This window comes from Orbicella franksi, chromosome 1 (assembly GCF_964199315.1).
Source record: "Orbicella franksi chromosome 1, jaOrbFran1.1, whole genome shotgun sequence".
NCBI lineage: Eukaryota > Metazoa > Cnidaria > Anthozoa > Scleractinia > Merulinidae > Orbicella > Orbicella franksi.
This window is the reverse complement of record NC_138145.1, coordinates 21,086,807-21,108,021: the sequence shown is the minus strand read 5'-3', so window position 1 is coordinate 21,108,021 and position 21,215 is coordinate 21,086,807. Positions and strand designations below refer to the sequence as shown.

The 21,215-nt window shown below is 41.3% G+C and overlaps 1 protein-coding gene and 1 pseudogene across 1 annotated transcript; one reads left to right on the top strand and one right to left on the bottom strand.

Annotated features, from left to right (window-relative positions):
- Window positions 1–2,642: 2,642 nt before the first annotated feature.
- LOC145496454 (uncharacterized) lies at window positions 2,643–11,116 on the top strand. The gene is made up of 2 exons (XM_081476118.1): window positions 2,643–3,936; window positions 8,941–11,116. Exon 2 carries the CDS (start codon window positions 9,562–9,564, stop codon window positions 11,110–11,112), a length of 1,551 nt encoding a protein of 516 aa, XP_081332244.1. The 5' UTR covers window positions 2,643–3,936; window positions 8,941–9,561; the 3' UTR covers window positions 11,113–11,116.
- A 3,944-nt stretch (window positions 11,117–15,060) lies between these two features.
- Window positions 15,061–18,374, bottom strand: LOC145496892 (uncharacterized protein F54H12.2-like; annotated as a pseudogene).
- Window positions 18,375–21,215: the final 2,841 nt, after the last annotated feature.

The following is a 21,215-nucleotide window of genomic DNA, read 5'->3' as shown; positions in this document are numbered from 1 at the left end:
GCCCTCAACAGAGTACTGATTTGGGGCGCGTCCAGGGTCTGAACCTGTCCCTTACAGAATGTGGTTAATTGTATTATTGCCGCAGTCGATTATGTTTTATACAGTACTCGACAATTCGAGATCAAGACATTCGCCGATATTTAGCAGGTCTTAGTCAACAACAGATAATTCGTAATAATTTTCAGGACAATAAAATAATTACATGGTCGTATATAGATTTCGGTATTCTTCAATTCTAGTCAGGTTTTTGTCCTCAGAAAACAGGCATCTAGAAAAAAATTGGTTGTTGTTTTTATGGGGTAAGGCATTAAAGATTTTCTTGGTCCTGAAATGGTCCGAGGCTTCAAACACCCTGCTTCACCACTACAATAAAACATGGTTCAAGTGCTCGCCCCACGGGATCCATATCTGGGTCAGTCGCAGCGGGAAGTTGCATAAATTTTAGAGGCTTATCTGTGTCTGTTAGTTGGGCTGAGGTTTGGTCACAAAGCCAATACTCGAATCAATCTGAATTAAAAGTAATCAATCGGTTTAAATGGAAAGACAACGAATGTATTTCATTTCGAGACCGAAGTTTGAATTGCATTATTTGCTCAAATAATGATAGTACCGAAAATTTGGGGCACAGTTGCAAAAGACGCCCTTCAGATTCCTTTAAGACTTTAGAAGAAGAGTTCAAAATTTGGCTTATTTGAGCAGCCAATCAACATAATGCCCCTATAAGGCACCGGGCTCAGCCACATAAGAAAGATTGTTATGGTCCTGGTTCCTGTGTGGAGCTGGTGAACGTTTAATTAGGTCTTGCATGTTGTACACCAAATAGGCTTTGCATTCACAAAAGCAGTTCATTTTAAATGGACAACATTGTTAGCATATACTCAGTAGCATTCAGATTGCGGTTATGGACCGTTCTTTGAGGCTGAATTTATCTCGACCTTAATGTTCGTCTTTTTAAGACGCCGCTAAGACATCGATTGAAATGCGTTTTAATTGAAGGTTGACATCTATTGTTGTTTTCCAGATTCTATGAACAAACGCTTTTTAATTATGTTGCCATGAAGTCCGTGGAAAACTGCTGGTAAATTTGCCTTCACAGGAAACTTAAGATTATCCAAACTGAACAAAACCTAACCGGATACACGGTTTCTACAGCTAGAGCAATGAATAAAGTGAATACCGTGCGGTTATAGTAAGTGTTACCGTCTCTCATTTCCGTAGCTTGTCGCTGATAGCAGTTGACCCTACCTTCACTTTTTCAGTCCGTGGGGGGATTAGTGCTTGCGAAAATCAGGCTCTGATGCGGTGATTTTGGTTAATTCCATTCTCCTAAATATCCTTTAGCAGGAAGCAACAGATTAGGGTGGTGCAATCTCAAGCATATTGTCCAAAAAGTGATATATTGTTGAACGTGCGAAGTTTCGAGAAGACTTTAAAAGTAGTATACTATGTTGGAAATTAAGCCTCATTTCGGCCTTCCCCTGCCTTCCCCTGCCTTCCTTGCCTTCCCCGTGCCTTCCCCCTGCCTTCCCCTGCCTTCCCCTGCCTTCCCCTGCCTTCCCCTGCCTTCCCCTGCCTTCCCCTGCCTTCCCCTGCCTTCCCCTGCCTTCCCCTGCCTTCCTCTGCCTTCCCCTGCCTTCCCCTGCCTTCCCCTGCCTTTCCCCGGCTTCCCCTACCTTCCCCTGCCTTCCCTGCCTTCCTGCATACTGATTTAGATTTCCTGCATACTAATAAGCGTCACTCTAGTACAATGAAGACAAAAGGCTTGCCCAGACTTGCCCACCAATAGTTAACACAGATTGGTGTATTCCAATCTCTATTATGTTTTCAAAATAAAAGCGCGCTTTCCAGTATCACTCTCACAATTCGTTTGTTGGGAAAATTTATCTTTAGACTTTCAGGTTATCCTTGACGTTTATCGATTATTACCGTTAAAATGGCTTGCTTGACCATAAAAGATATCGAAGCTGCTTTGAACGCTTGCGTATCAGTCCGCGATTGGGAAGCGTTGACGGAATCGATCCAAATTCCTGAAGTGATGGTACTAATGGCTTATGAGGTAAGTTTTATAGTTATTTGCTTGTTGTCATTGCCTTCACCGATTCACTCCATATAATACTGTTTCTTCTCTGATCTTTGATGTTTCTTTTCCTTTAGCCCTGCGAGAACCATGAATCCGTAGATGCGGCCGCAGAAGTCATGAATCACGTAGCTGATACGGTAAGTTCAATGTGTATTAGTATGTTTAAACTTTCTTCTGATACCTTTTACTCAGCCCAGCGTACTAATCTTTATAACTTTCTCTTATTCCCGTAGATTGAGTCTAATGAGGAAAGAATAAGTGCGTTGGAAGAAACTGATGCTGCGGTGAATTTGAGTGACGATTTGGTAAGTTTATTTTGGGTTTGTTAAACATATTTTGTAGTTTGGTAACTGGAAATGAACCGCGTGGCGCTACAAAATGTAAGTCACATTCATAATTTACTTTGCCTTGCGGCTGAATTGTATTAAACTCGTCATTGTGTTCTAAAAAATTATGTGATAGCTATATGTTTGGAATACAACTTTGCTAACATTAAACTTATTTTCGTTCTTTTTTTTTTCAGAGTAATCACAATTCACGGTTCCTTCTGGAAACGGTAGATGAATTATTTGACGATGTAAGTTTTGTGTCATGATCGCTTGATTTGATGAACTAGTTTCGTTGCAAAATTACTGTTATTGTCGTGTCCTTTGTCCAGTAAACTTAAGTACTTCTCTGTACTTATTTTCAGTGGTATGGTGAAGTGGATCAAATACCATCTTGGAATCCCTCGGAAACCGTGACTGAATTTGTTTGTTTCTAGCGCGTTTCGAGTTTGTTAAAAGTGGAATGGTATCTGCTGTTCAAAAACATAAGTTCTAACTGATATTCAGTTCTATTGATCAAGAGTGTTTCATTGTTGTTGTGATCACTAATTAATTTTTTTCTTGAGTGAGCGAAACGTGATTAAATTATTCATGATAGAAATTTCAATCAAAACAAATGCTACGTTGTTTCAACAAGAGAGACTATTTGTTAGTAATTTTCCCTCGACTTTTACTTTAATAATAAGGTAAATAGTGAAGGTTTATACTAAGACTAGGTAACAATTAATTATAGGCTATTCAAACGGGTGACGGGCAACCACCAGCCAAGAAACAGCGCAAAGAACATCGCTGCGACACCTGTGGGAAAACGTTCGCTCGTCCTAATCATCTAATAACTCACCAACGTATGCATACCGGTGAGAAACCTTACGAGTGCCCGCGCTGCGATAAACGCTTTGCTGACAAGTCGGTACTCAATCGCCATCTCAAGGCACACGAGAAGCGAGCCACCGAGCGCACCTTCACTTGTGCCACGTGTAGCGAAACATTTCACCACCGCGCATCCTTTAACGCTCATATTCGCACCGCACATCAACCACAACCGGCTCCCATCAATAGAAATCGACCTGCCACCACAGAAAAATCAAAAGACGCACCAGCTGTGAAACGAAGCAAGAAATCTGCTGATCCTGCTACTCCACCAACAGCCCCTCAAACCTCAGCTGCTACTGCTGGTTCTAGCTGGCAAGAAGATTCAGTCCTCATTCCTTCAAACCTCATTCCCAGTAGCGAAGAAATATAGCAGTAACATAAAGGCAACACTGGCCTCAGATCCGTTCCCGGTTCAGCCGAGGTAACAGACTCCAAGACTGGTATAATTTCCGCCTATCGACGATCAGTCCTGTCAGCCTCAGAGAACAGCTGAGCCGCATTTTTGCTGACCAACCAGCAGTCTTCAAAGTCAACTTCTCGTTTGGATTTATCCTCCGTAATACAGAGACTGGGGCCCTCCAGTATCATCATCCATCCGCCAACAACAACCTGGTGTTGGAACAACCGTTCCTGGTTTCCAATCAAGACGATTTAGAAGTCGCTGGAGAAGGTGACAAATGAAAATACGTCTCTCAAGTGTGAACTGGACCACGCTAGGAAAAAACTAAAAGAACAAGAGGAGGAGACAGCGAGACTGTGGGTGGAGCAGGACGAATTAGAGCAGTACAGCAGGAAAAGCTCGCTCGAGATTCATGGTTTACCAGAAAATGTTTATTCGTCGACCGAAGAAGCAGTCTTGGAGATAGCAAAGACGCTGAATGTTGAGATGACACCTAACGATATCGATATTTCGCATAAACTCAAACGCAAAGGAAAAACGTTCATCATTGTCAAGTTCAGCGGCCACAAGATCAAAACGAAGCTGTACAAAGAAAGAACAAAATTAAAGAACTTCAACATAGTAAGCGTCTTTCCTAGCTTCAGTAACGCCGCCTCAGCCGGTCAAGCTCGCATTTTCATCAAAGAGAATTTGACGGCATATCGACGTAGCCTTGTTGGTATATATATACGGGAAGACGGCACCATTTGCAGTCTCTGGACAAGAGACGGAAAAGTGTTTGTAAAAACCTCGCCGGATGGAGCGCCAATCAGAATTGTCACAGAGTATGACCTAGACAATCTCTAACTTTAAAAGCGCGAACTAGGAACTTCTGATTTTTTTTTTTTTTACCTGACTGATTTACTTAGGTCTTTGTTTACTCGTCGACTCGTTATGTTTACGAGCTTGGATGTATAATCATGTTTTTTTTTTTTTTAACTTCCTTCGATACGTAAGAGAGGAAAGGGAGTAGGTCTTTAGGAGCGAAAGAGGTAAGTGCCCTAAACTCGAAATTAGTTTTGCGTGTTTTGTTTTGCTTGTCGGTTTGATTTTTTTTTCCCCCGTAATTGAATTTCAGTACTTGAACTCAAACTTGCATTTTCTGGCACTACTTACTCAGCGGTTTCTATAGCTGCACATTCCATGAATAATCTTGATTTTAATGAGAAAACTTGTAATTTGATTTCACTTAACGTGCGAGGCATAAGGGACCAAAGTAAGAGGAGGAGCATTTTTTCTTTCCTCAAGGATCAGAAAGCATCGTTTTATTTTCTACAAGAAACGTTTTCTGTGGTCGAAGATGAACCTATATGGAAAAAGGAATGGGGAGGGAGAATGATCTTTTCTCACGGCAGTCGCCATAGCAAAGGGATATGCATTCTAATCGATCCATCAATGAAAGAAAACTTAGAGTATTCTTTTTCAGACAACGCGGGTAGAATAGCGCTAATTACGGTGAGCTTCAACAGTATTAAACTGTCACTTTGTAATATTGACGCTCCCAATAATCCAAATGATCAACTGCAATTCATTCAAGAACTTAACAACTGCTTGAGAGACAAAGTAGAGTTAACGACGCTGATTGTAGGTGGAGACTGGAACTGTACACTAACAAAGAAGGACAAAAAAAGTGGTTTAATTTGGAGGCCAACGAACTTTAGAAATGCGATTTTAATAACAATGGATATCTTTGATCTCATTGATAATTAGAGAGAACGGCACCCTAACGTAAACAAATATTCATATACATCGAAGGCTTTGAATTTAAAATCAAGGATAGACTATTTTTTAATATCTAAAGATTTGAAAAAATTCGTTAAAAAGGTTGACATTCAGACATCAATCGCTCCAGATCACCAAACGATCTTTCTATCTTTAAATTGGCCAAAGGACACACCCAGAGGCCCCGGCTTCTGGAAATTTAACAACACATTGCTTCAGGATGAAGATTATATAAAAAATATTCACGACAGCTATCCTCAATTACGTCAAAAGTACTCGGACGTCCATGACAAACGGATTTTTTGGGAGCTCTTAAAAATGGAAATTAGATCAATAACTATCGCTTTCACCAAGGCAAAATCGAAGATCATAAACACGCGAGAGCTCGAAGTCAAGCAGCAGTTAGACACCCTTGATGCTATAATCTGCGATAGTAGTGATCTTCAGAACATTGACCGTGAATTAAAACTGTATGATGATCTCAAAAAGGAGCTACAAGGGCTGTATGAACGCAAAGGGAAAGCGGCAATGTTCAGATCCAAGTGTCGCTGGTTGGAGAGCGGAGAGCGCCCAACAACTTACTTCTTTAATCTAGTGAAGAGAAATTACAACAAGAAGATAATTACGGAACTTGAATTGGAAGACGGTCGGGTTATTGTCGATGAAAAACGGATCCTGTCAGCAATAGAGTCTTACTATAAGGAGCTTTACACATCCAAGAGTTTAGCAACTCAACTTGAATTTGATCAATTTACTCACAATTTAGAAATTCCAAAATTATCGGATGATGAACGCGACCAACTTGAAGGCGAATTGACTTACGATGAATGTAAAGAGATACTCCAAACCTTTAAGGATGGAACGTCACCGGGTGAGGATGGTTTCACAGCGGAATTCTATAGAAATTTCTTTGACATCATAGGTAGGGATCTCGTTGATTGTCTGAATGCTGCTCATGATAAGGGTCAATTATCGATCTCACAACGTAGAGGTGTAATAACTCTAATACCAAAAGAGGAAGAATCGTTATTGAATCTCAAAAACTGGAGGCCAATTACGTTGCTAAATGTAGATTACAAAATAGCTTCGAAAGCCATAGCCAAAAAAATGGAACCCGTACTTCCAATTCTGATACACTCCGATCAAACTGGATTTATAAAAGGTAGATATATTGGGGAGAATATTAGACTTATCAGTGATCTAATGGAACAAACAAAAAAAGATCAAACTACCGGCATTTTATTATCACTCGACTTCCGCAAAGCTTTCGACACTTTGGAATGGCCACTCATACACTACGCATTAGATTTTTAATTTTGGACCAAATTTAAGACGATGGGTAAATGTTTTTTACACAGATGTAGAGAGCGCAATTCTTAACAATGGATTTTCTACCAACTGGATTAAACCCTCAACGGGGGTAAGACAAGGTTGCCCCCTATCTCCTTTTCTTTTTATACTTACAGCAGAATTAATGTCGAATAAAATCAGGCAAAGTGAGAATGTAAAAGGAATTACTCTCTGCAATAATGAAATCAAAGTGAGTCAGTTCGCAGATGATACAAATCTCTTCTGCCATCAGCAGAGAATTCTTTGTTACTTTTAGGAGAATTTGGCAAGATCTCTGGTTTAAAACTTGATATTGATAAAACTAAAGCTGTGTGGCTTGGAAGGTGGGCCAACAACCGAAACAACCCGTTAAATCTCAAATGGGTGCGTTGTCCAGTGAGGATTTTAGGTATATATTTATCATATGACATAAAAGGCAATGAGCATTACAACTTCAATCTTAAAATACAAAAACTCCAAACGAATCTTGACATATGGAGATCCAGACACTTGACCTTATTTGGAAAGGTACTGATAATAAAATCTCCAGGGATCTCGCCTCTTGTCTATTCCGCTTCGAATGTTGACGTTCCAAAGGATGTCATCAATAATGTAAAGGGACGGCTATTTAAATTTTTGTTGAAAAACAAACCAGACAAAATCAAACGTGCAGGTCTTTACCAAGACCACGACAAAGGTGGATTACGTATGTTGGATATTGAAACAATGATAAAATCATTACGTTTGGCTTGGATCCCAAGGCTTCTGAAGGGCGGGCTCCATAACTGGAGGACGGTACCGGATCACTGTTTTAGAAGTAGGGGAGGTCTAAGATTTCTCCTTAATTGCAATTATTGTGTCAGGTTTTTAGATGATCTTCCAAACTTTTACAAAGATGCGTTAAAAGTCTTTAGCGAGCTTATAAATCTCTATTCCGAGGATAGCCCCCGTGATACCGTTCTTTTCAACAATAAAGAAATCCTAATTGGTGGCAAACCTTTCTTTAACAAGGAGTGGTTCTCCAAAGGCATATGCGAAATCCAGGATCTCTTAGATGATAATGGCCGTTTCCTATCTTTTAGTGACTTTCAAGTGAAATATCGATTAACTAGAACCAACTTTCTCCAGTTTTACCAGGTTATTGACGCTATCCCAAAATATCTTTTACTGAAGTCACGAACTTTGGAGTCGTCGGTGTTGACCAATTTCGATGATCCATCGTCCTTTCTTTTAGGAAATGGGGTAGTAATTAACCTCTTGAACGCAAAATCAAAAGACTTTTATTGGCTTTTTATTAACAAGACGTACACTGCTAAACAAACTGGTCCGAAAAGATGGGATTCCACGGTAACTTTAAAAGAGGAAGACTGGAATAATATTTTCAAATCAATTCGAATAATTTGTAAGGAAAACAGATGAAAAGAATTCCATTTCAAATTTATTCACAGAATTATTGTAACAAAGAAAGAACTCCTTAGATTTGGGATCAAAACTAACAGTGATTGTCTCTACTGTGGAGAACAAGACTCTATTGACCACACCTTTCTTGAATGTCAATTCACCGGAAACTTCATTAAAAGCTGTTTGAATTGGTTTAATGATGTCAACAATACTCACTTCAATCCAACTACTGTAGAACTTTTATTTGGTACTCACAACAAAAAGTCTACTGTTGACAAGCTGTTTAATTATACTCTCTTGTTCATGCGTCGTTATATATACACTAGAAAATTAAATGAGGATGCGTTACTCCTTCCGGACTTCATTAACAAAATCAGGTATAGATACATTCAAGAAAAATTTCCTCCTGAGTAAGAAAACAATGCCTCTCCTCTTAAATATCAAAACGTCCGAAATTTTCCTTGCAACTGTTATTTCTTTAATTTGTCTCGTTTGTAATTGCTAAAAAATGTAAAAAATATGTTATTATCTTAAAAGTTATACTGTAGTGAGATTAAGTTTAGATATCAGAATTAATTTGTTTAATTTAGTGATTATAAAAAGAGTGACGATTAATAATTGCATGTGTGTAAGGAAATGTACTGTAATTAGTGTAAGGTGTAAGTACTTGTGTTGTAGTTAATGTTTCTATTGTAAGTATTGTAAGATTTTTGTGTTGTAATAGCAATAAAAAATGTTCTTTATTTAAAAAAAAAAAAGACGATTTAGAGCGCTTGTATGAAGAAATCAACAACATCGACTTTCTCGAGTGGGTTCGACAACAGCGCCCTAATAGTAAATGGATGGTGGATCTTGTGACCAGTGTAACGTGGTTTGTTTGGAAGATCAGGGATCATCCAATTGGCCGAGGAAAATACTTGCCCGGGTACATCACCGAAAACCGGGGAGTCGATGCGTTGGATCGTAACATCCAAAGAGGTAAACCTTATGAAGATCATTTGTGTTTCTTCCACTGTCTGGCTTTACATAACGAATGCCACACGAAGAATTTAGAGAGAGATACCAAGCATTATTATGAGCAGTACCGAGAAGCAGGTCCATCCAAGAAGAAGTTTCGTGGGGTGAAGTTGAGTGAACTAGACGACCTGGAGCTGTTGTACAAGGTCAATATCCAAGTATACAGTCTCGCCCCCACACAAACCCACAGTGAAGACGAAGACGATGAAGAAAACACTCCTGACATTGCCGCTACACTGATCCGCCGTTCACATCGCCACTACTCCAGCACACTCTACTTAAACTTATACGAAAACCATTTTTCGCACATTAAAGATCTCGCTCGTTACAGTAAATCCTTCTGCTGTTCATGATGTGGCAAGTACTGGAAAGATATGTGGAAATGTCAGCGTCATGAAAGGACATGTGACGGCAAAGTACAGCTCAAGTACCCCGGCGGAGCTTACCATGTTCCTAAAACTATCTTCCAAGAACTTGAGGAAGAAGGTATTATTGTCCCCGAAGATGCACGCTATTTTCCTCACCGCGCTACCTTCGATTTTGAATGTTACTTTGACAAGGAAAAAGCGGACGAATTGGCGAACACAGACAAGTTAACCTGGCAATCGGCGCATGTTCCCCTCAGTGTGAGTGTGTGCAGTGACGTGCCTCAGTATCAAGAACCGAAATGTTTCGTGTCTAACGGTGATCCAGGCCAGTTTATTACAGAGTTTATCCAGTACTTGGTCTCCATCAGCACGAAAAGTTCTTCTCTGTTACGCGAACAGTATGCACCCGTGTTTGAAGCGACTAATCATGCAGCTGTCCCTAGCCGTGGTGAGACGCATGAAGATCAACTAGCACAAATACTCGTAGACATCCATGAGGAAGGTCAGCAAGCCGAAGATGAAGATAGTGAAGAAGAAGATGAGAGCCGGGGAATTGATTTGATGGCGAGCGACGATGAGGAGGATGAGGAAGAGATTGAGTCTGAAAACGAAGAAGATCGCGCATTTCTCGACGACGAAGTGAGTGAAAACGATCCATCGTTGTATAGAAGATTGAACGTGGAGTTGGATACTGAAAGGAGACAAGAGAGAAGACGGAGGCGTGAAGATATCGCAGAATGCGAAGATGTGTTGTTTGGTGAAGCACAAACCAGTGATAACAAAGTTCTTAACAAACTCGCTGAAAAACTGAACGCATACATACAAGAATTGCCTGTCCTTGGCTTCAATTCCGGCAAGTACGATATCAACGCTGTGAAAGAATTTTTGTTCCCGTACCTCATTAAGACTAATCCCATCAAGTTCACTGTCAAGAGAAACAATAATCATATGTGTCTGAAGACAGATTTCATCAAACTCTTGGACATTTCTAACTATCTCGCTCCTGGGTTCAGCTATGACCAGTTCCTGAAAGCGTACGAATGCGAGCAAACCAAAGGTTTCTTCCCTTACGAATGGATTGACGGGCTGGACAAGTTAGAGGAAACGTCACTACCCCCTCACCAAGCGTTCTATTCGAGTTTAAAGAACCAAAACATCTCAGAAGAAGAGTACCAGTACTGTCAGCAAGTGTGGGAGGAAAACGAAATGATCACCTTTAAAGATTTTCTTGTCTGGTACAATAATCTGGATGTAGTTCCTTTTCTCGAGGCGGTGGAGAAAATGAGCGGATTTTGGCAAGAGCGAAACATTCATTTGTTTAAAGATGGTATCTCGGTTCCTGGTCTCACCCTCAAGTACCTGTTCTCGTTCTTGGATGAGCAAACTTACTTCAGTCTCTTCGATCAAGCTAACAGTGACCTGTATCACTCGATCAAAGAAAACAACACTGGAGGCCCTTCAATTATCTTCCATCGCTACCATGAAGCCGGCAAAACAAAAATAAGGGAGGTTGAGAGAGGGCAGACTGCCAATCTGTGTGAGAAAATCGTGGGATAGGATGCCAATGCCTTGTACCTTTGGGCCATCATGCAAGATATGCCCACCGGTAGCTATACAAGGCGCCTAGCAGAGAACGAGTTCAAACCGAAAAGCTCCATAAAGATGGCGATCGAGTGGTTGGAATGGCTGGCTTACAAAGAGAGAATCCATATTCGTCACCAACTCAACAACACTGAAAAACGTATTGGTGATCGAAAACTCCCCGTGGACGGGTTCAACGCCCAGACGCAAACGGTCTATCAGTTTCACGGTTGTTACTGGCACGGTCACGACGGCGAACTTACCCGTGGGAAAGAATTAAACGAAAAACGAAAGAAACCCATGGCAGAGCTGTTGGAAGAAACCAGAGCCACCAGCGAGTACATTCGCAACAAAGGCTATAATGTGGTGGAAATGTACGAATGTGATTGGCGCCAGATGAAAAGAACCGATCGTGACTTGCAGCAATTCATTGCTGCTGAAGTTAGACGAACCCTGGATAAGGTTAAGATCATGAGCCCAGAGCGAATTTTGAGCGAGGTGCGACATGAGCGTTTGTTTGGGTGTGGAAGTGGATATACGAGTGCCTGACAATCTGAAAGAGAAATTCAGCGAGATGTGTCCCATCTTTAAGAACACGAACATCAACCGCGACGATATTGGAGAATATATGAATGCGATAAGTTAATAAAGATGGTGAATTTTAAGCTCGGTAATGAAATGTGAAGGTGAATTAATCAACATGACACGAGCGTGGGACAAAGAAAAATTCTGAGTCCCCGACAGGAATCGAACCCATGATCTCCCGAACACCGGGTGGGCGCTCTATCCACTGAGCTACGAGAACTCATGGAGAGCAAGGTCATTTAACTGAGTTCATATATGACAGGTGTCCTGCATACTGCTAGAATCAACACTATCGAAGTCATCGTGAGTAGTGATAAGTTAATAAAGATGGTGAATTTTAAGCTCGGTAATGAAATGTGAAGGTGAATTAATCAACATGACACGTGCGTGGGACAAAGAAAAATTCTGGCCTCTTTGTCCCTCTGCCAGGGACAAAGAAAAAACGCTTATTCAGAAGAGCACAACATCATGGCTCAACCGCGCCGCAGCTTGATCTGGAGTATGAAAGGCGAAAAGATTCTACTGGCCACGCCTTTGCTGAAATGGTACTTGGAGCATGGTTTGGAAGTGACCAAAGTACACCAAGTGGTTGAGTTTACCCCCAAGCCTTGTTTCAAACCGTTTGGAGATGCTGTGTCTGACGCGAGAAGGGCAGGTGATGTGGACCCCAGTAAAGCTATCATAGCGGATACGATGAAGCTGGTGAGTTTTTGTTTCATTCTGGGTCATAGGGTAGGGGGATTGTATGTTTGTATAGAGAAAACTGATAAAAAAAAGTCTTGTTTTGCTTTTAGGTGGGAAATTCATCTTATGGAAAAACGATTACCAACCAAATGAAGCACTTAAACGTCGAATATTGCAGTGATGCAGAGGCCAGTCGTAAAGTCAACACTCCGCTGTTCCACAAGCTGGATAATATCACTGCAGACACATATGAAGTAGAATCATGCAAGAAAAGTATTAAGTTAAATTTACCGATTCAAGTCGGTTTTTTTGTGTACCAATATGCCAAGTTGCGCATGCTACAATTTTATTACGATTTCCTTGACAAGTATCTCGATTGCGCTGATTTTCAAATGTGTGAAATGGATACCGATTCAGCGTATATCGCCATTGCAGGGGATAGTGTGGAGTCTTTAGTCAAACCAGAGTTGCGCGAAGAATTTCAGCAAGATAAATGTAACTGGTTTCCCCGTACCGACACGCCTGCACACAAGGCTTATGATAAGCGAACTCCAGGTCTTTTCAAGGTTGAGTGGGAGGGACAAGGGATTATCGGTTTGTGCTCAAAAACCTATTACTGTTTTGGAGCGAAAGACAGGTTTTCTTGTAAAGGGGTGAACAAGAAATGCAACGAGATTAACAAAGACAAGTATCTCAATGTGTTGCTCACCAAACAGAATAGCGCTGGTGTCAATCGTGGTTTTCGTGTTGTGAACAACTCCATGTATACCTATACTCAAGTTAGGGATGCGTTCTCGTATTTTTACTCCAAACGCAAAGTGTTGGAGGATGGCGTCAGCACGCTCCCGTTAGATATTTAAAGTTTTGTAAATAGTTTTTTTTTTCGTTTTTGATAGATTGTAAATAGAGTTGTATATAGTTTTTTCCTCGAAATAGTTTTCTCATAGAATTTTGCCGAAAGATTGTACATAGTTTGTAAATAAATACAGTTTGGTATGCTAAACATGACTTGTTTTCTGTCAAGCCTCGCGCGCTAGCTCCACGCGAGTTTCCACGCCTGGGGAAGAAATACAGCTTAAAAAAATGGCCCTTGAGGCCCTTGTGGCCCTCTTGGCCCGATAAATGTCTTGTTATAAACTGTTTTGTTCAGTTGTAATCCAGCTTTCAAAACGTGAAGATGGTGCGGCGAACGTGTAAGCATTGCCCAATTCCAGGATGTGGGTCAAAAGTTTTAGTTCGTTTGGCTAATCATTTAACTCAAGTACACGAGTTAACAGAGTTAGAACGCAACTATTGGTTACAATTTGCCAAGTTACAGAAAACCAATGTGCTTCGCGTATATGACAAAGAGACTGAACCTAAAACGATTTTTCTGTAAGTCTGAGAGCATGCCGTTCAATTCGTCAGTTGTTATCATGGATCCAAGATGGAAACATCCCTTCCCTGCTCTTGTGGCAGGACCGTCCTGTTGTGGGAAAAGTCAGTTTGTTAAACGTTTACTAGAATCGGGCGAAGACATGATTGAAGGCGCCCCAGAAAACATCATTTGGTGTTATGGCATTTACCAACCCGCTTACAACAAGATGTTGAAAAGTATTCCAAACATCTCGTTTGTGGAAGGCGTCCCTGGTGATTTAGAATCCATGATAAACCCCACCATTCGGAATTTAGTGGTCATTGACGATTTGATGCAAGAACTCAGTAACGACTCGCGAATTACCAATCCCTTCACCAAAGGTTGTCATCATCGTAATTTAAGTGTCATTTTCATTTTACAAAACATTTCTCATCGCGGAAAAGAACTAAGAGATATGAGTTTGAACTGTCATTAATTGGTGTTATTCAAATCTCCGAGAGATAGCAGCCAAGTCAGTCACTTAGCGAAGCAGATGTTTTCCGGTTACACCAAATACATGCAAGAATCTTTCCAAGATGCCACTAAAAGGCCTTATGGGTACTTGTTATGCGACCTTAAACCGGAAACGCCTACCGACTTACGGTTGAGGACCAACATTCTCCCCGGGGAGACCCAGTTTGCTTACGTCAAAAAGGTATAAAAAGGCTGTACCACAGCGTTAAACGTCAGTTTAGCATGGCCCAACGTCTGAGAAGGAACCACGATTTTCTCAAGCTCCTTGCCAAGTGTACTCCAGCTCAACGCAAAGCAATTTTAAAAGTAGGCGACGACGCTTTAGTGAAAACCATTTGCGAGTGTGTCTTAAACGTACTAAAATAGACGGTGCCTGTCAGTAAACCAGCCAAAAGGAAACTTTTAGCCCACAAGAAATCACTGATTGCTCTCGCTGAAAAAAGTACTCCGCTTAACAAGAAAAAGAAAATCTTAGTGCAACAAGGAGGAAACTTTTTAAGTGTCTTGTTACCACCGGTGCTTCGTGTGTTGAGTTCGATTCTTGTCTAAAATGATTCATTCCAAGCGTATGGTTCTTGTTTCCGAAAATACAATAGAGCGCTTGCAGCAACGTCAGCAGATATTAACACCACCTGTGACACAAACTCTGAAAAACTTGGATAGTGAGATGGGAGATATTTTATCTAGTAACCAATTAGACGATAAAGAGAAAGCAAAAGGTCAACCCTCTTCACGTGAGGTTAACAACTCCCAAGCCTGTGGAAACGCTCAAACCAGATGAGAGTGAAGAAACTAGTAAAGAATCCACGGAAGCAGAAACTATTCCGACTTCCGCAGTAGAACAAGAAGTAATGAAAAGTGTACCCAAGCTCTACAAGGCGGGGGTAAGGCAACTGTTGGATAAAATAAAAGAACATCGAGATGTGTTGAATTGGAACGAAAAAGGAGAACTGATGTATGAAAACAAACCCATTCCAGGGTCTCACGTGGTAGATTTAGTCAATGATATGCTTCGCCACCGAAAAGGATTTGAGTCAGTTGGATGGTCAGTATTCGCAAGAGGCCTGGCGTGAATGAACGTCCCCGAAAACTTGGTGCGCAATCCCCAGAGGCAGAGTGCTATTCGAGAGTTTAAAGCAAGAGTGAAAGAAGAGACCTCCGAGAGTCCTTCCCGTTGGCTACCTACCCCACCCGTGACAGTATCTCCCATGAGAAAGAAAAGGCGAAGAGTTGAGAGTACGCGCCCTCAAGTTGTTCGCTGGTTACGCTTATAAATCAAGAGACATTTATTTTTTCCATTGTAATCCTTTTCTTTATTTTGATCACTCAATAAAATGGGTTGAAAAGAAATTACGTGATATCTTTACTGAACGTTGTGTTGTGCTGTTGCTCTTTGTTTCTTTACATCGGTGTGATATTTCGGGAGACTAAGACGACGGAAGTGTTTCTCAATAAACCGTTTTACAAGAAGATCATTTCTCCTTTTATTACTAGAAAAACGATGTACAATCGTGCTCATACTAACTTGTCTAGAGCGAAATAAGGCAAAGTACAAACAGTAATGACCGCAAACTTTCGAGTTTACGCTTTGCAATGCCAGTATTAAAAATCCAACTGTTAGAATTATTGTTCAAAAAACCAGTAAACGTTCTTGAATAATTGCTTGGCGGCAACCCGTAAGAGTCAAAAAAGTCTCCCTCGTGGTCCTTGGTGAAATAAAATGCAATCCAGTGTGATCCAGGCTTGTCACTGGTATCCACATTGGCGATGAACAGGGCTGGGTAAGACGAAACACTGGCTGGTAGTTTGTCTGAAGGGTAGATTCCTTGAAACACGCCTCTGGTATATTTATCCTTTCTCAAAATGAGCGTCAGCTGAATGGTGTCCATGTTAGTTTGTGTAGTCATAGAGAACGTTTCGGTTGGCGTCGATGTCAATCACGTTTTGAAATTCCGCGTAGATGATGAGGTTGACTGTGTTGGCGAGTGCTTGTCCAAAATGAAGCTCAACACGAAGGTTGCCTTGTTTTATAAGCTCAAAGTGATCACCCGAGCAGTGGTCTGGAGACAAGTCGAAACAGAAAGCTGTGTAGCCAGAGCCATAATCGCTTCCGTTTGTCTGGTTGCCTGCATCCAGACAGAGCTTTCCAGTTCCAGAAAAAAGACTTTGAAATCCGGCTATAATATTTTGACCACCAGCTTCGCCAAACTTTAGAAACAAGGGTTTTCTAGGTATCTGTTCACCATCGACGTACATCTACTTGGTTTAGGTTGTGATGCTTAAAGTTAAACGGGTTGGAGCCGTATGTACCGTTAAAAGCTTCGATATCCACCAGTACTAATACCAGGCGCTTTGGAATGTGACCTAAGAAAAGGTTATCTGGCCTAAAGCTACTAAAACCACCAGGGATGGAGAGAACTTTGCAATCAACTCGCCGGATAGGGTACTTGGCAGTCGTTTGCATTAGTGCAGCCGCGTGTCCCAGAGTAACAGAAAAGGCCACTTTGACTTAGCGAACATACAGGATTGCTTCTGTGATAACGACCTTGAAAGCAACTCCGGGGGTTGGCGAGACTAAGCAGAAAGAATTTTTAGCTCTATTAAGCTTGAGTCTTAGATTAACCCCGTTCAAAATTAAACGGTCTTGGAAGAAAATATCTCTGTGGATGGGGCCGATCATATCCACCGTGTTACTGATCTTTGTAAAAGCATAGCAGCCTTTAAGCCTAGGTTTGCATCGTCGTCATCCGCCACAGGGTTCACGACATCCATCTTTCCAGGGGTATCTTTGTAAAACAGAGCCATACATAGTTGACTTGCTTTGGCGTCTTCTCCATAGTTAAACAACGTTTCAATCATGGCACGATATGGGTAGGTATTGGTCGACGGGGAAATCAGTCGCTCGTTCAAGGAAACATCCACTTGTGAAAACAGGGAATTTAGAAATAGATTCACAGGGCCGACAAGCATGTTTGGGTCTAGGTTGTCACCGTTTGCTTTGGTGATCTTCGCTTTAACAAACCGCTGGGTTTTTGCCAAGTCCATATATTCTTCTCCAGTTCCAGAGACATTAAATTCTATTGGACCAGTGTCAGTGATGTTACTGAGGGGGTGGTACTCAATCCATTGCCCCTTGGTGATAGACGTTTGTGTAGCCGGAATGGTAAAGAGATCGAGTTCTGACTTCGTGCACTCTTGAGATTCGTGATGAACAAAAGCCATTTTACTTCAAGAAGGAAAATTTCTCTTCGGATTTCTTGTGCTGCGGAGATGGCTTCCGTTTCTTGCCTGGGGGCGAACTGTTTTTTCTTGGTTGAGGCTTCCTTTTTACGACTTTTTTACCAGCACCTGACTGCGGAGAATTCTGGGAAGGTAGGCTCAGAGCTTGTTTAGCGTGCTTTTTTGTTGCTGTTTTAAGGTTTTCTCCAGCTAAGCCATCTTGTGCAACACTAACACCCGTTTGAAGAGCTTTTTTACCAAGCATTTTAGCACCCTGTTGAAAGTGGGGCACCGCCCAACGGAAAAGACCTCTAAATATAGAACCTAATCCATAACCCCGCTGAAATCGAGCACCGTGAAAAGCTGGTAAATTCCCACCTTTTTGCTTGGCTTGATCTAAATAATATTGTTCGTACGACTTGTGATTAGGGGTGTAAATTTTCCTCATCTTTTTAAAAGTTCACGGGTCTGCTCTGTCGAAAATGAAGCGTAAGCAACACTCTCCCAAACTCGAATGGTACAGTTTCTCCTGTGTCCCGCTTTATATTGACTTCGGTACTTTCGAACTGCTTTCTGTTGACAGGTACGTATTGCGGGCGGACGAAGGATTTGCTGACACGTTGTCCATCCTTTTCTTCTACGGGGACGATTCGAAGCAAGGGAACAAGTGCGTCCCCGACATATTGTGGTTGAATAATATCACAATAAACGTAAAGATCGTGACAGCCGTGATCTAAGTCCGCTTCTCTTTCGGCGGTAGAGGTTTTGGAAATAACTTCTTTTGGTGAGAATCCCAGCACGTATCCAATGTCACCAAAGAAGAGTTCAACGTTGTTTTGTAAGTGAACAGTGACCTTTCTCCTTAGCGTATCGTATGAAAACCTCACGTCATCAGTGAAACGCTTCTCATTGTCGACCAATTCTTTCATCTTTGAAAGGATTGCTTCGATGGAGGAATAATGACCCGGTGGAATAATTAGTACCTCCCATACCTCGGACAATTCTTGGTTTCGAAGGTAGAATCGATTCTGAAAATTTCCTTGTACATTATTCCAGCTGTGAGGATAATGAATTTCTGTCAAAGCGACTTCCCATTCCCCTGTCAATCTAACGGTTTGAGGTAGACATACCCGGTACTCTGTTAATGTGTTATTTGGAAACTTATCGAGACTACTATTACTAGGAAGATGTCGGTAAAACCGTGTTACCTCCATGATGTCTAATGAGCAAGTGAGGTTATCTATAGTGGTACCCTTACTATATAAGAAACCACGCAACCAACCATTTTATCATTAGATTTTCTTTTATTAATCACATACAAAGAAGCCTACATTATAATTTTGAGATATCACTTTCAGCGACCCAGCTATTAAACTTGTCTGGGTATCCTTTCCATTTTACAAAATATTCCACTACCCCTTTGCGTTTTCGCTTACGCAAAACCTTTTCAACGCGATAAACATCATCCTTCTTAATTACTTTTTGTAATTCTGCCTCATAAAATGTTCCATCCAAGATTTCCCCAGCATCATCTTTCAGTTTATAAACAGGCACTCGACGCGCAAATCGTTTGTGGATCGTGAACATTTCTTCAGTAAAGTTGGGAAGGTAAGACTTTTCAAAGAGTCCCTTAACCTTACTAATCCTAACGCGATCTCCCACTTGAAATTTAAATTGCACACGCTTGTCAACATCATCGCCGTACAAAGTCTCCCACACTTAAGCTTCATTGGCTTTAGTCACCTGAGTGGATTTCATCTTGATGCTACGATGGTAGGTGTTATTATAAGATTTTACCAACTGGGGTACTACGTCAATATAGGTCAGAGTGTTTTTAGCTGTGAAGTACTTGTACATCTTGTTCTTAAATGTACGGTTGAAACGCTCCACCACGGACGCTTTGAGCCCAGAGTTGACGGTAAAAAAGTCAATGTTCTTCTCTCGAAGAAAGTTTTGAAACAGCCGGTTTAGAAATTCAGTGCCTTGATCCGTTTGAAGCTTGTTTGGTCTACGACCAGAAGATAGAATCGTCTGAAAAGCTTTGACTAGTTCTTGACCTCGTTTTGTCTTTAAAGGCACCACCCAAGCGTACTTGCTAAAGATGTCTATACAGGTCAGTAAGTATTTATATCCCTTGTTGTATCGGCTTAAATTTTGAACATCGACTAGATCTGCTTGAAATTATGCATCAATACCAGGAACAATGACGCGGCTTCTCTTGTAGTGTCTTCGCGCAGGTTTATGAAGCGTGTAAACATCTTGCTGACTCAACCAATCTTGAACTTGTTTCCGAGAAATCTTATTCTTTCCTTTTCCTTTGACCGCTCGGTACACAGCATCTAAACCACCGAAGCTTGCGGGTTGACTTGGGTCGAAATAAATGCTGGACAGTGTTTTCTCCATCGCAAAATTCGGAGTTTTGAACAAGCACTTGACCCCCGCAGCAAGCTAATACGCAGCGAATGCGGTTGAAAATACGCTCTAATGCCAAAGTGGGTGAAGACGGCCAGCAACCCATTACTAGTGACTACTGCGAAGGTCGACACTAGACTGACTTTTCTTCCAACTGAGCATTCTTATATATCTATTCTTGCATTTGGATAAGAGTGGGAACGAGTAAATCAAATAGTTGTTCCCATTCCTCGTCAGTCAGTCCCAGTTGCTCGACAAAATTTAAAAACACTAATAATCTCCCCCAGTGAACTTTTGTAAACACCTCTGAATGAAGACGTTTTAACTTATCAAACGTAGATCCCGGTAAATTGCAAAATGTCTCCGTGAGCGAAGCACTGTCACTTGACGGAATATTCCTTGCCACAAGGCAATAAAAGTAAAATCGTACCCTAAGAACAGAAAGAGTAAGATCCATGTTAACGTATAGACAGATAAAGACACACTGGAGCAAGATCAAATCGTGTACATGCTTTATTACTTTTTACAGAAATAGCTTATTTTGGATTTCATTGATTACAAGGTCAAGGTCCATTAGTTCTTCGCTTTTCTGACAATTGTTTCAGGACATTGAACTTCATTGAAGTCATTGTTCTCTGAATTGACTCTTTCACTGAAGTTTTTCCACTTGAGACCATTGGGACCATCATAAACAGCATGCAAAATTCGCTCTTGCAGTTGCTTCGCTTCAGCGATCTCACCAAAGCTATCCATTTCAAGGGAAGTAAGATATAGACTGGTCCAAGGCATCTTTGCGAGATCGCTCACGTACGCTTCCCATGACTTGCCTAACTTAAATCCAAGAGTTTAACACACACTACCAGCGATCTTCAGGACATCGTTGAGGTTCATTTTCTCCACTGCTTCATCTCGGAAATAAAACCAAGCGTCTTCACTATCCATTATAAGGCAGGAGTGCTGTCTTTGACTGGGGTGTTGAATGGCGCAGCCATTGCAGCGAGTTACTTTTTCTTCTTGGACCAGTGCGTCTAGTATGGTGGCGTACGTTAGCTGAAAAACGTGGCCAATAAGACTGACTGCCCTTTCTCGATGGACTTGTTCCACTTCGTCTACCGTTAAGAAAAGCGTGGTGTTTGATTCGACTTGCATGTTTAGAGCAGTGTTTTAAAGAATATGGCAGATGGCGAAAAGTTTTGTGTTTTTTTTCCCAGCAAACGAATTGCGAGAGTGATACTGGAAAGTGCGCTTTTATTTTGAAAACATAATAGAGTTTGGAATACACCAATCTGTGTTAACTATTGGTGGGCAA